A 14,680-nucleotide genomic window follows, 5' to 3' on the forward strand; every position below is an offset into this window, starting at 1 on the left:
CTCACCCAGCAACAACTGTTCCCTCACATGTCTTCCCAACAGGCACAGGCTTAAAAAGAAAGCTCTGAATGCACTCAAGGCAGAGCAAGCAGTTTGGGGTGGAGGCACATGTGGGCCAGGGGTCCCTGCCCCCGAGAATCTGACTTCATTGTTGGGGGGCCCAACACGTGGACAACAACCAGAAAACGACCAAGTGCTGGCCAGGCCGCAAGAGCAAGAGAGAAGCATATGGGCCAGACAGAACTCACAGAGATCCTGGGGCTGGAATAAGCCTCGGGGGAGAGTGGAGAGTCGGTGCCGGAGGGTGGAGAGCGTATCAGTTAGCGGGCAGGGGGACTTCCCTGGCGGTCCAGTGGTTAGGGCTCTGTGCTTTCACTGCAGGGCCCAGGTTCAATCCCTGGCCAGGGAACCGAGATCCCACAAGCCGCATGGCGAGGCCAAAAAAAGGAAAGAAAAAGGGAGGCAGCACGCCGGTGAGTGTTCACTGGGACGGGGCAAATCCTGGTTCCTCATGGACTTCCTATGGAGAAAGTAGGGACAGGGCCTCAAGGTCGCCCGAGCTACAGACACCCCAGAAAGTCGTCCCTTCCTTCATCCTCCAGCTCTGCCTCTTCCTCATGGCATCTCTAAACTTCTGTTTCCTCATCTATGAAATGGAGCTGGTCACATCCTGGACGTACACGGTTGCTGTCAGGATTGTAAACACATAAGGCACGTAAAGTTCTCCTACTGTGTTTGCTACCGAGTAAGCCAGCAGTAACTGGTAGCCGCCTTATCGTTCATTTAGAAACTGTGTCAGACGCCCTAGGGGATGTAGAGATGGACCAGATGTGGAGCCTTCCCTTAATTACAGTACATTTAGCACCGTAGTGAAGATGTGTGTAAATGGCTAAGGGGATAAGTTACCTGGGAGAGTCAGAGATCAGGTAGTGCTGGAAGCGGGGAGGGGGTGAGATACAAAAGGAGAAATTGCTTCCTTCTGAGCCACAGGTTCTGGCTGAGCAGTCTGAGCCTTACTCAGTGGGAGAGGGAGCATTTAAGCAGGGAATGGTGTCTGCAGCAGATTGACTGGACGGCAATGCAGAGAACGCCCGTGAGTGAAGAGCTGGCCAGGAAACTGATGCCATAACGTAGATCTGAGGGGGCTGCAGCCTGGCTGAGGACAGTGGTGGTGTGGACGGGATACAGGGGAAAGAATGAATCCAAGTGACAGGCTTGATGAGAGACTGGAGACAGAAGAAAGAAGGGAGTGAAGGAACTCCAGTGCTTCAATCCTGAGACGCCAGCAGGGTGGCTGCCCCTCGCTGCGATGCTGAGATTCAGGGCAGCATTGCAGCCCCTTAAGGCAAACGCACGTCCACACGCACACACTGCACGGCTGTACGTCGACATTTCACATCATCGTGTGTGTGTTTTATTTGCAGTGGGGACACGGGTATCCGCTGTCTCACGAGAGCCCTGCCTGCCCCCTCACAGCAGGAATCGGGGGCTCCCGGCAACCATTCTGCATCGTGATCCTTCCCCCACTTCCAGCCACAGCTCATGGAACAGGGATGGACCCCTGACCCACAGTGGACCAAATTTTTTCCCTTAGAAACTCAGCACTGGGAGTGAGAGTTCTGTTTCTACCTGAGCTGTGTGCTGGGACTCAAGTGACAGACTTGGGAGGGACAGAGCAGACTTCGATCTCTCCTGGAGACAGAGGCAAGGAGAAATCCAGTCTGCAGTGAGAGAAGACGGCAGCATACAGAGCAGAGACAGTGAGGCAGAGACCCTCCAGGTTCCAGGAGCGTCGCATGGGCCTCCAGGCCCGGAGAGGCCCAGCTAGCTGCCTTTTGGTTGGTTGGTTGGTTGGTTGGTTTATTTTTTGCTGCGTTAGGTCTTCGTTGCTGTGCACGGGCTTTCTCTAGTTGCAGCGAGCGGGGGCTACTCTTCGTTGTGGTGCGCGGGCTTCTCATTGCGGTGGCTTCTCTTGTTGCGGAGCACAGGCTCTAGGCACGCGGGCTCAGTAGTCATGGTTCGCAGGCTCAGTAGTTGTGGCGCACGGGCCTAGTTGCTCCGCAGCCTTCCTTCCAGGAAGATTCCTTCCGGATCTTCCCGGACCAGGGCTCGAACCTGTGTCCCCTGCATTAGCAGGTGGATTCTCAACCACCAGGGAAGCCCCCCAGCCGCCTTTAGATTCCACAGGAGAGCCCGGGATCCAGCACACCAATGCCCCACTTGCTCAAGATGGCTTGACGTTTCTGTAACTTGCAGTTGGGAACACTGACTAATGCTGTGTTTTATTGAAATATGGGGCCTGCAAGAAGTTAGTTCACATTTTTTAGTAGGTAATTTCCCCAGTAAAAAGGGAACTTGGTCCCAGTGTCAGTCCCCCAGAAGAAGCAGGGAACAGGAACTCTGATGACAGGACCGAGGTAGGAGGCAGAGGGAGGTTGCCCTCTTGTCCAGATACGAAGTCTAGCTGTGTAGGGCCGCACCACTGAGAGGCCCAAGGAGGAAAGGAGGAGCAAGGGCACCCTCCTCCCTCTGCTGTGGCCGAGCTGCGGAGACACGGTCTCTTCTGTGTCTGTGTCAGTTGCAGCAACAGTGGGTCTGGGTCAGACAGTCTCCTGGGTTCAAATCCAAACTCAGCCCCTCTTTCTATTTTCTTTATTGAATTTTTGTTTTATATTGGAGTATAGTTAATGTACAGTGTTGTGTTAGTTTCAGGTGTGCAGCAAAGTGATTCAGTTATGCATATATATATATCAATTCTTTTCCAGATTCTTTTCCCATATAGGTTATTACAGAGTATTGAGTAGAGTTCCCTGTAGTATACAGTAGGTCCTTGTTGATTATCTATTTTATATACAGTAGTGTGTACATGTCAATCCCAAACTCCTAATTTATCCCTCCCCCCCGCCCCCGCCTTTCCCCTTTGGTAACCTTTGGTTTGTTTTCTGTGAGTCTGTTTCTATTTTGTAAATAAGTTCATTTGTATCATTTTTTTAGAGTCCACATGTAAGTGACGTCATACATTTGTCTTTCTCTGACTTAGTACGGTCATCTCTAGGTCCATCCATGTTGCTGCAAACGGCACCATTTCATTCTTTTTTATGGCTGAGGAATAGTCCGTCGTCTGGATGTAGAAGCCCAGCCTCTTACTCGCTGGGCACATTATCCAACCCCTCCGAGCTCAGCTTCTCCAGCTGTAACATAGGAGTAATGCCCATCTCCTAGAGTTGTGTTGGAGTCTCTGAGGTTCCCTGTAAATGGCACCCAGCCTCCCAACCCAAGTCTTGCGCCATCTAAGAAACAAGGAAAACAAGGTCAGTAGAGACAGAATGTCGTCTTTCTTACTGGTGTGGGCCACAGGGAACAATACTGCCGAGTGTGAGAGTCAGCATGGGTTAAATAAATCCGTTTTCCCAAGGAGACCCTCCCAGCAGGAGAGTACACACGCCCTAGCTGTGGCCTCCCATCCTCAGACGGATGGGTGACAGATGAGCTCACACACGCAACCAGGATCCGTCGAGCAGGTCACTGTGGGCAGCAGTGAGGGGCGGGCGGGAGGAATCCCTCAGCGTCCATCCCTGACTGATGGCTGTTAGGACTGGGTGAAATCTTCCCAGCCAACAGCACCACATGCTGGGGGGATCTAACCAAATCTCAATCAGCCATTCCCCCGCAGCAAGAGGGAGACATAACTGTGGAGCTAGGACACGGCGGGTTTGCCCACCACTGCACTAACGGGCTCTGGGTGTGTGGACCTGGGTCTCCCTCCTCTGTGCCATCCACGCCGTCTCAGACGCTGTGTGAAGATCTCCAGGTGCCGGTCAGGGCTGTAGCACATGTTTCCTGCTTTTGACTGTTACAGACAACACTGCTGTAAACCTCCTGCACGTGTCTCTTGGTGCCCACGTGTACACGCTGATGTCCGAGTGTGGAGTTTCTGATCAGGGGGTTATGTGTACGGTCAGCTTCAGTAGATGCCGCCAAAAAGGTTTTCACCGTGACAGTCTCACTCCCTGGATGTCTGGACATATTTGCTCGTGAAACAGGTTTGATGTAAAGGGTGGATAGACAGACCAGGCCGTAGGCTGAGAAGAAGCTCCCTGCGGTAGAAGGCAGCAGCCTTTGTCCAAAGACGACCCGCACCCTCCACGAGGAAGACCCACCTGAGGGAAGCAGGCAGGGCCACGTGGCCTCCCAGCCCTCCCCTAACAGAGATTCTCACAGCACCCACCCCGGGGATGCTGAGTGCCAGAGTTACGGGGGGAAATGGCATTTCCTTAACGTGCGTGGAGCTAGCTCGCTGGGGCTCGGAGAGGAAAGGAAGGTGGAAGTGTGAGCATAGGTGCAGCTTGGGAGTTGTCCACACAAAGCTCCAGCCATCCCGGATGTGAGCTTCATGACGGCCATGCCCCGCATGTCTTAATCCCCACATATCCCAGGGCCACGGCTGTGCCTGCCACGTGGGCAGTGCCCCATCGACACTTGCAGAGACAGTGAATGGATTCTGACAAGCTGACTCAGGGCATGCTGGCCACTGCCGGGGACACAAAAAGAATTAGACACAGTTCCCACACACACACACCCCGTGGAATTCGTAGCCTCTTTATAAGAGAACAGAATGTTGAAAAATGTTTGGAGGACAGGGTGACAGGAGAATCAGCCCCAACAGAGACTGAAAAGGAGCAGCTTGAGGGGAAGGGGGCGAGGCAGGAGTGGGCGGCCACAGAACCAAAACAGGCCACAGAGAATGGGTGTTCAACAATGTCAGACAGCAGTCGACAAACAGGAGGCCCCCAAACGTAGCTGCTTAACACAGGGCGGGTAATCTCTGAAGAAGCTGTCGCAAGGAAGTGCAAAGATAGAAGTCAGATGAACATATGTACATTGTATGTATATATGTGTAATATACATGTAATATACATCCCGTCCTGTGAACAGCAGAAACAAATGGCCGTCTGCCCAGGTACCAAGAACAGTCTGTCAGGTTCGCACAGTGGGAGCCCCTACAATTTGTTCCCCAAGTTAGAAGATTCATTCACTCTTCCTCTGTTCAGATGAAGTCAGACGGTTTTCATCCTCAGAACGGAGCCAGTAGAAACCAGCCGGCAGAGGCCAGAGAGAAAGAGGAAGATGCTGAGAACAAGGTGTGTGCTTGGCACTCCACAAATAACTTCCCTTCAGGCTCACAGCTATGTGGTAAGGCAAGAATTACTGCCCCCATTTGGCAGACGTGAAAACCCCTGCTCCCTAGGGAAGGGACGTATCTGAGAGCACACGGCCAGCCGGGGCCGAGCTGTGTCCGCTGCCACCTGGCTCACCTGGAGCAGGTGCATCTGTCCCACGTCAGGCCACCTCCCCGGTGGCTAAGCGTGCTTCCCCACTAGCACAGCGCCTCACGACGCTGTACACGCTTCGCAATGGCAGGTTTTCTTTTTTAAAAAAAAGTTTAATTGGACGTTGTTGTTGTTAACTTTTTATTTGAAATGGTTTGAAGCTCACAGGAATTTGCAGAAAAAGCAGAGAATTCCCCTATATACTTCACATAGCTTTCCACAGTGATAGTGTCTTCTGTAACCTTAGTACATTATCAAAACCAGGAAATCAAAGCTGGGACAATATTATCAGCTCGGGGTTCTCCAGCTCAGTGCTGAGATTTCAGGACCCCTTTGCTGGGGGCCGTCCTGTGCCTTGTAGGGTGCTGGCAGCGTCCCCAGCCTCTGCCCACTAGGTGCCGGTGGCCACCTCGACCCCCCCGCCCCCATCCCAGTGTGACCACCAGATACGTCCGCAGACTCAGTGACAGCTTTCAAAGTCCCAAGTTGCTTTACATTCTTTATTCAAATCAGGACTTTGGGTTCAGCATTTTTTTAGGTGCAGCACATACAGAAATATCACCATACAGCAGAGCAGCAAACAAAATTTCCCAAAAAATCCTTAGAATTGAAAAGACATTTTCAAACCACAAAAATATAATCATCCTTTTAAAAACCAAGGAGAAACACAAGGGCTGTGTTTGGACTACAGTAGTTCTCAGTTTAAATAAACAGTATCAAAAATCACATTCACAGAAATCTGTTACTCACCCCAGACATTCCACGGGGCACATTTCTCAGGCAGATCTCAAAAGGGAGGGTAATGAGGTTATTTTCTCTCACGTTGTTAGAAGGAACTGTACAAAATTCCACATAATCGCATTAAAATATCCTGTCTGGAAGAGTGCCCACTCTTGCCACTGCTGCACGGCTGATAAAGGACCACTTGGGCCCCCTGGTTCCGGCTTGCGAGGGCAGACTCTGTGCCCCCAACAGCCATGGTCATCTTGGACCCTGAGATCCGCCCCTACCCCACACAGGGCTGGGAGCCTCTGTCGAGTCAGAGCTGTCACAGGCAGTCCGCTGAGAGAGCTCGGGGATCCCAGACAGACCTGGGTGAGCTACATTGCACTTTCAGACCCTGGAGGAGTGACGTGGGTGTTTGGTGATATTGCAATGGCCGTGGACCTCAACCACGCCGGGCTCTGGGCTCACCCGCAGAAGTCAGACCATCGCTCACAAAGGGAGGGCCTTCACAGAAGCTGAAACTTGCTGCCAGACGGTGCTCAGCCTCCACTGTCACCTACAGGTAACATGTCACAGGTGTCTGCCAGGGCCCCTCGTGCCTGTACCCGCAGAGGATGGTGCCGTGCCGATGGCTTCAGAAACCCTTGGCTCTAACAAATTCATCTGGTGAGGTCTCCTGAACCACCTGGATGTGGCAGAGTCGAAAGCAAAGGCCCAAGATACTATGCCTTGGCCTTCACGGCAGCCCAGGTCAGGGCCTCGGGGCAGGGGAGGCTGCCGCAGGCAGGCCCAGGCCCAAAGCAGCGCCTCCTCCCCTGCACCTTCTCCTGGCTCCCTTCTGGTGGGCCGTGCAGGGCAGGGCCGCCCCCAGCTTCAGAACTCAACACCTTACAGCCGTTTTGAAGGTGTTTCCTTGGCCAGAAAGTCTACTCTTTCAGGGCAGTCACACCAATAGAGAAATTCATTTTAATGACTATCTGGTCAACAGCAAAGTCCAAAATCACTCAGGATCTGGTAACAAAAGCAACCTCTAGTTCAGATTTGGGGGTCAGGGGGTGGGGAGGTTGGGAGCTAAGCAGGGGACTCACAGATTTTTCTAAATGTGGACTATTTTTTTTTCCAAAAGAACATATTGTGTATTTCATTGTTAAGGACTTGCCTGCAATTTAGTATCCATTTATATCTGTACTTATCCACACTATCGATTTTTAGATATCCCAGGGACCTTCAAACCGAATTCGATTTATATTTCCAATCCTAATACAACAAACAGACTCACTGATTGCAGGGTCGGTACTTCACTGCGACATGGGCAACACACAGGCTTAGGGGTTTTCTGGCCGAAAAATATAATTTTATAAACAACATGCCTTAAGTCTGTGCGTAAAAACACAACTTCTTAACCAGACTGAAAAGGACATACAAATGGAATCCTCTAGGCCATTTAAAGTGGTTCTGAATATAAACACACATTTCCTCTTATATAATGTAAAAATTAGGCAAAGCCTAACTCCCTCCGAGAATGAGTAACCTCTTCCGCCTACTTGGGGTATACAAGGTCCTGCTTCAGCTGCCCCAGAACCTCCGAGAAATAGTAACCTCTTCCGCCTACTTGGGGTATACAAGGTCCTGCTTCAGCTGCCCCAGAACAGCCTCCTGATAACGGGTTCTTCACCCAAAGCTGTCCAGAGAGGCGCTGGACCCACAAACACTAGAGAGCCCTGCCAGGGGCCCCTATAAAGACCATGAGTTTCCCATAACCATAAACTTCTTGTCTTTTGGAGTGGATGCTTCCTTGACATAACACATGTAGCTATTTGTAGAAAGGCCTTCTGTGGGATGTGCTCATGAATTTTTCAACTTGGAGATTAAATGTTCCAAGCTTAGTTCACAAAACCCACCTGCTTTCAATCTTTATTCAGTTCAGATTTTCAGAATGAGTTTCCCGTTCTGGGATACTTCAGGGTGCTGTCGGTTCTCCTGGGGCAGTGACTTGAGCCAACAAGTTTCAGAGAACCTGAGCTGTGCCAACGATATGAACGGGATGAGTAGTCACACTGCTCTAATGTTTTTAAGTGTCTGTAAGTGTCTCTAAAATGCCTTTGCTTTACCAGAGGTGTTTGTGTATCTGAAGATTTTCCGGGTTGAAGTGGCTCTGAACTCACGACCTAAATAGACTTCTGCTCTCCTATCAGATTCACGAGGCACATCTCACTAGCGCGTCTTAAAAGCAAGCCCTTGATCTTCGCCATCTCAAAAACTCTCCATTCAGCCCAAATGTCACTCACTTCTTTCCTTGCCAAAATGTGTCTGCTCACAGAGGGCAAAGCCAAAGAACTAAACTCTACAAGATGCAAATACAACGTGTCCCAAAAAGATTTAAAGGAGTTTAGGTCCTAATGAACCGAAAGTTACAGTGTTAGCTCTCTAGCAACCAGCCCTTGGAGGGTTAACGGACCATTTAGGGCTGCATCCTGACAGCCTCCCCGATCAGAGGGAGTCCAGAGGGGAACAAGGAAACACAGCAGGTCACCTAGTGGAAAGTGTCCATCACTAGTCCCGAGGAGAAGCCAGGGTCAGCCTCTTCCGGGGGTTTCCAGGCACCGGCCTGCTTATTGACAGTAAGGCCAGGATGGCCCTGTAGGAGGACAGGTGGGGTCACGGGGCTGGGCCCAGGTTGTCAGTTTCTGCCCTGCTCCCAGCCCCTTGCCGCTGTGACCGTACAAAACACAACCCCCATCCTGAAGACCGTCCAGGCCTGGCATCACGGGGACTGACCGGGCAAAGCTGGACAGTAAACAGCTCACCGTTTGCCAGGGCTGCCTGTTAAGTTACCACATGCCACGGTGCCCTCTCTTAACCTATAAACCCGTGTCCATTGCATGAGCCGAAAAGGCACGTCTGTCAGTTCCATGATGTCACACGAAGGCAAAGCCTGCCATTTCCTCCTGAAGGCTGTTCCTTGCACTCCTGACACAGTACACATGACACAGACCACAATTCCCCAAGTGCTCCAAGCCACATGCTCCTACGAAACAAGCAAATGAGTCGGGGAATGAGAAAACTTAGCATACTAAAATGTGCAGAACCCGTTGGACCAGAAAGCAGAAATAGGGACAACTCGTAAAATGATATAGCAAGGGTCCAACACAAATCTCCAAAAACGAAATGAGCAGGTTCTGCGTGGCCCAAAACCCACAGCATCACCGGGGAAGCCCTCCCCGACTCAGGGCAGAAGGAGGGCCCGGGAGGTGAGGGCGCGGCCAGGTGGAAAATGCACTGCGCACCTGTCAGAAGGTTCCCATCCCTACAGCCCAGGCTCTGGATGACAAATGCCCACTCCCTGGTGCCTCAGGAGAGCTGCCTGAGCTGTGGCCCTGCTGCCTGGACAGAGACACTTGGTGGCCCCAGAGCTCGATCAGCTCCCAGGCTCCACTGCCCACACCCTGGAGCGGGGTCCCATCCTCCCCAGTTAGGTCTTGGAAGCGACTGGTCACCTTGCTTCATAAACCTGGGGCTTATCGGGGGACATTTGTTCCGTACAGAAGGCCACATTTCCAGCCACTGCTTCTGACACGTGTTTGGGTTTTTTTTTGTTTTTCCACACCACGCAGCTTGCAGGATCTTAGTTCCCACACCAGGGATTGAACCCGCGCCCTCAGCAGTGAAAGCGCAGAGTCCTAACCACTGGACCGCAGGGGATTCTCTTCTGACACTGTTTAGATTGGGACACTTACTTAATTCAACATCCCCTGACCCAGTGATCCACGGACCCCCTTGCTTATAGAGAAGAAACTGGAGTCTGCCTGGTGGAGGTCAGGACCATTAGCTGAGCTAAGCAGAACTTAGTTTTTGATCACTAGAGCCAGGTGAGATGTTGAAGCTATTACATTTTCAAGTAGGATGACTCTCACTTATCAAGTTGATAAATATTACCACAAAAAAGCCAAGCTGCATTGTGGGAATTTTGCTTTGGAGATAAGTGTGTGTGTGTTCATTCCATTCAGGAAATACAGTCGTAAATACTTCCTCAGTATTGCTTCTTCCTTTGAAACTTTTCAAAAACAAACAAAAAGACCTATTTTAACGTCCCTACATTTCTTCACAAAGTGAAGTCTACAATAAAAAGTTGGTTCTTCATAAAATGAAACTGACACTTAGGAGACTGCCGATTCTAGGACTTTGAAAGGCTATAACCACATGCAGAAAGACTGGGCTGTTGGAAATATTTTACAAATTTCTGAACCTTAGAAGAGCTTTTCTCCAAGATTTATGGGAGAGCAAAACTAGATTTCCTTTCCTAACAGCCACGTTTGAAGTTCTTACATTATTAAATAAGGACTCTTAAAATTGTTTGAATTCCAAAATATACTTTTGAAAATCAGTAATGGTTTTTATAAGAATAAAATTTTTGCTGTAAATACCTCTTAAAAATCCATTCCTTATGTATTTTATTCTAGATTTAATGGGTTACCATTTTAAAAGATACCAGACAAGAGGCTATTTTGATCATTATACTGTGTTCCTAATTTAATTTTAAATAATATAAAACAATTCAAAAGAGTGCATTACTACCATATAAACTAGCATTTCAAACTGTGTTATAGGCCATATACACTATCAGTACTTTTCAACTAAAATGTATTCCTAAGTACATAAGAAAAATACAAAATGTATTTAGGTGTTTTTATTATGCAACAATGTGCTTTTAAAAAGGAAGTGATATACCAGACCCCATACCAGACACAGAATGAAAAGGCTTGATTGCGTTTGTATTTAGTAGCAGAAAAATTATGTAATTCTAATAAATGCTTATTGATTTTTATAAGCACATGTGAATTAGGTATTGTTTCATCCACGTGACCATTGTTTAGTCCGCTTTACTCCAAGAGTAAATTGTAATTCATTAACTTGATGGCTTTCCACTAAGAAATTAGTACTTAAATTTTTTTCCCATGATCAGTTACCCCTGGCAAACACTGCTGTAGTCAAAAAGGATGTCTACAAACCGGAATTCAATCTACATATTCCTATAGCTTGAGACACATCCCATTTTGAAGCATCGACATACCTGGCAGTTTTCTGTAGCCTGATGTGAATTCAGATGGTGCTATATTTTAGCTACCTTGACTTTCTGTTATTTCTTAGAAGTAAGAAGCAGGTAGATTCCCCTCCCCAGTACAGTAATAACTGTACATTTGGTGTCTTAGTGTTTACTGTAACCAACCAAGATTCCTGAGAGTAATGTAACCAGTTTTACCTTTACTGAAAGGAGGTTTACTTCAAGTGACAAATTTTACTAAAAGTTTAACTGATTTATTAAGTATGACTCTCAACATATAGTTTTAAAAAAATACTACTTCTCTAGAGCAGGGGTTGGCAGACTTTCTATGAAGAGCCAGATAGTAAATATTGTAGACTTTGCCATATGGTCTCTGTTGCGTCTGCTCAACTCTACTCTTGTAGCAGGAAAGCAATCATGGATAGTATGTGAATGAATGTGCATGGCTGTGTTCCTATAAAACTTTATTTATGGACACTGAAATTTGAATTTCATACAATTCTCATGTGTCACAAAAATAGTATTCTTCTTTTGAATTTTTCCAAATCTTTAAAAAATGTAAAAAACATTCTTAGCTCTCAGGCCCTACAAGCACAGGATTAAGGCTGGTGTGGCCCATGGGCTGATTGTACTAGCCATGTGCTCGAACGTATGAAAACAGAAGACAGACAAGTTACCAAGGCAGGACCAAGGTATGAAGAAATCCAGTCCTCAGGAGGCTCACCAGCCCTGATCTTGGCATCCACAGCCATCAGCAGTGAATGAAGGAGGCCAGCCAGGCTGGTGCCCACCGGATTCGGGGCAGGATTTTCTTGCTGGGCATGCTTCATCATTCAAGCCACTGCTCCCTGCTGTGGCTCCAGGAGGGACAGAAAGCCACCTTTCCATCCCTCATCTCCCCGGCTTGGAGTCCAGCCACCGAGAGTCCGGCGTCTCTGACTGCTAATGGCCCAGGAGTCTAGCAGCTACGATGTGCTTTGCCTACACATCGCGGCTGGAGGCCAAAGACCGGCTCTGACGGCTCACCGCCAAGGCCTGCCGATTACGCCGGCATTTCAAACTCACCAAGCATCTTAATTTGCCCGGGGAAAGAACGACTTCTACAAAACACTTTTAAGAACACTCTAGCCCATTATGGGAAATCTGGGCCTTTCCACAGCAGACAGGAGGGATGAAAGAAAGGAAATTTGAAAATATTGTTGTTTGACCACTTTAAAGTGTAGCATCATCCGCTGAAGAAGACGGCCCGACTGCCAAGGTCTCCCAAACTTCCGGGAGCTGAAATATCAAGTAACAGACGTGCACGTGACCTTTACTTTTCAAAAGGACATTTGTACGCAAGCGCACGAGTCAGCAAACATTTCCCAGATCCCAGGTAAGAGAAAAGGACTGCCCGGCCAAGGCCCCACCTGGTTTTCTCGAGAAACAGGCCGCGGGCTCCCGCGGGCCCGCAGTTCACGCCGTCCCTCGGCGCGAGGCGGCGGGATGCTTCGACCGCTCCCTGAGACCCGAGGGGACGTCCACAGTTAAAGACAAATCCCAAGGGTTTGCAGCCTCGCTCAGGAGTCAGGAGTCTTTTTCGTGGAGAAAGCCACTGCTCGGAATCTTGAGGATTTCTTCCCATTCGACGCGCGGCGAGAACTCCAGAAGCCAAAGAGACGGGAAGAGGCCGGGACGGTAGGGCGCTTCGCCGGGTAGGGCTCCGTGCTTGCTGGCGGGTTCTGTCTGGGGCGCGAGCTTGCGGGGAGCGGCTTCTTCTCTCCAGGAGGATGACGCTCCGCAAAGCGTCGCGGCTGCCTGGGCTCCGCGCGCCGTCGGCCCCTTCCCGCGTCCCTGCGAGCGCTGCGGTGCCGAGGACTGCGGACTCAGCGCGCGTCGGCAGGGCGCACGTAGCGCAGCGTGTAGTTGGCCCCCGAGTTGTTGTCCCAGTACTCGCCCTGGGCGCAGCGGTAGCAGACGGCGAAGTGGACGGCGACGTCCGGAGCGTCCGCGTCCTCCCCCTCCTTGAGCTGCAGGCCCGGGGGCAGGCACAGCGCGAAGTGGAAGCGCTCGGCGCTCGGCTCCTCCTCGGCCTCCCCCGGCCCCCACGACGGCGCTTCTGGCGGCGGAGGCTTTCCTGGCTCGGGCCGCAGCTCAGCCGGCACGTCCAGGAAGGAGCGCCACTCGGTGAAGGTGTAGCGCACGGCCACGACGCGCGGCCCCGGGCAGCCCAGCACCCGGCCGGAGCCGGTCACCTCCGCGCCCCAGGGTGCCGAGCACTGCACGCGCTCTAGGCACACGCGCTGTCGCCGCAGGCGCTCGTCTGCGGCGCTCGGCCCGGGGAGCTCGAAGAGAGGCTGCAGTCGGGGAGGCTGTTCGCGGAGGGGCGCGGCCGCCGCCGCCGCGGCCAGCACGCCCGGGAGCTGCTCCAGGTCCTCGGCGCGCGCCGGGAGGCTGCGCAGGCGAGAGAGCACGGCGGGCGGTACCTGCGGCTCCTCGGCCACGCTGAAGTGCTTCACGCTGGCCAGGCTCAGCCCCAGCGCGTCCGCGAACTGCACCCGCTTCTGGCACTTGGCGCAGCAGCCCGGGCTGTGCGGCGCGTCCTCGGCCCTCTCGCCGCCCTCCGTGCCCAGCCCCGGGGCAGGCGGCCGCCGCCGCTGCAGGAACTTGGCCGCCTGCAGGATCGGGTCGGCGGGCAGAGAGAAGGAGCGCACGCCGCAGCGGCGGCGGCGACGGCTTTCCAGCAGCTCCTCCTGCTCCCAGGGGGCAGTCTCTTCCTGCGGGGACGGGCCCTCGGCGTCGGAGCTCGGGGCCGCCGACGTGCCGCCGCCGTCCCCGCCACCCTCGGTGCAGAGGACTCCCGGGGCGGGCGGCTCCTCGGCAGGCGGGGGGTCTTCAAAAGGCGCAGGTCCCGGCGCCTCCAAACTTAGCAGCTGCGGCCCCGGGGGTTCCATGACGCCGTCTGACCCCGGGACTTGTTCTCTGGAGACTTGATGCCTGGGGTGGTGGAAAGAGCGCGCAGCGCCCGCCCCGGCCCGAGCGGAGAAGGCAGTCCCAGTCGGCAGGCTCCGGGTTTCAGCCGGGGTGCTCAGGCCGGAACGGGAGGAGGATGCGGGCCGGGCCGGGGCCGGACGCGGCCGCTCGGTGATGCGCCTGCCCGCGGCGCGGGAGGGCCCGGCGCCCGGAGGCGCGGCCGCTGGGCCCGGGCGGGCGGGGTCCGAGGGCTCCGCGGAGACGGGGGACGGCGCGGAAGTCGGGCCTCCCTTTCACCCCCTCCCGCCCAGCGGGCCCGCGCCCGCCCTGCCTCCGGAGCTCCGGGGTGAACTCGCGCTCAGCTTCCGTCGTCCTCCAGTCCGCAAAGTTGGCCCCGCGGGTCCCGACGGGCCTGCCCTCTGGAGGGTCGCAGAGGGTCTCCTCCCGGCGGTCGCATCGGCCCAGGAGGTCCCCGGGGCAGACGCACAACTGCGGAAAATCGCCTGCGGGGACGGTCTCTTCCTTCCTCCCCAAGTTCTGGGCTCTCGGAAGCGGGCCTGGCCCGGCCCGGCGCGGGGGGCACTCCGACCAGTAGTGGGGCGGAGGCGGT

General features: G+C 52.6%; 1 protein-coding gene across 1 annotated transcript; it reads right to left on the reverse strand.

Moving 5' to 3' along the window:
- Positions 1-10,728: 10,728 nt before the first annotated feature.
- On the reverse strand, positions 10,729-14,063 carry PPP1R3G (protein phosphatase 1 regulatory subunit 3G). The gene has a single exon (XM_033408029.2). The coding sequence runs from the start codon at positions 14,049-14,051 to the stop codon at positions 12,984-12,986; it is 1,068 nt and encodes a 355-aa protein (XP_033263920.2). The 5' UTR covers positions 14,052-14,063; the 3' UTR covers positions 10,729-12,983.
- Positions 14,064-14,680: the final 617 nt, after the last annotated feature.

The sequence above is a fragment of the Orcinus orca genome, chromosome 10, assembly GCF_937001465.1.
Source record: "Orcinus orca chromosome 10, mOrcOrc1.1, whole genome shotgun sequence".
NCBI classification, from domain to species: Eukaryota; Metazoa; Chordata; class Mammalia; order Artiodactyla; family Delphinidae; genus Orcinus; species Orcinus orca.

Bases quoted from the DNA above. Each gene is read 5' to 3' on its own strand.
- PPP1R3G (XM_033408029.2), bottom strand. From the start codon at position 14,051: ATGGAACCCCCGGGGCCGCAGCTGCTAAGTTTGGAGGCGCCGGGACCT.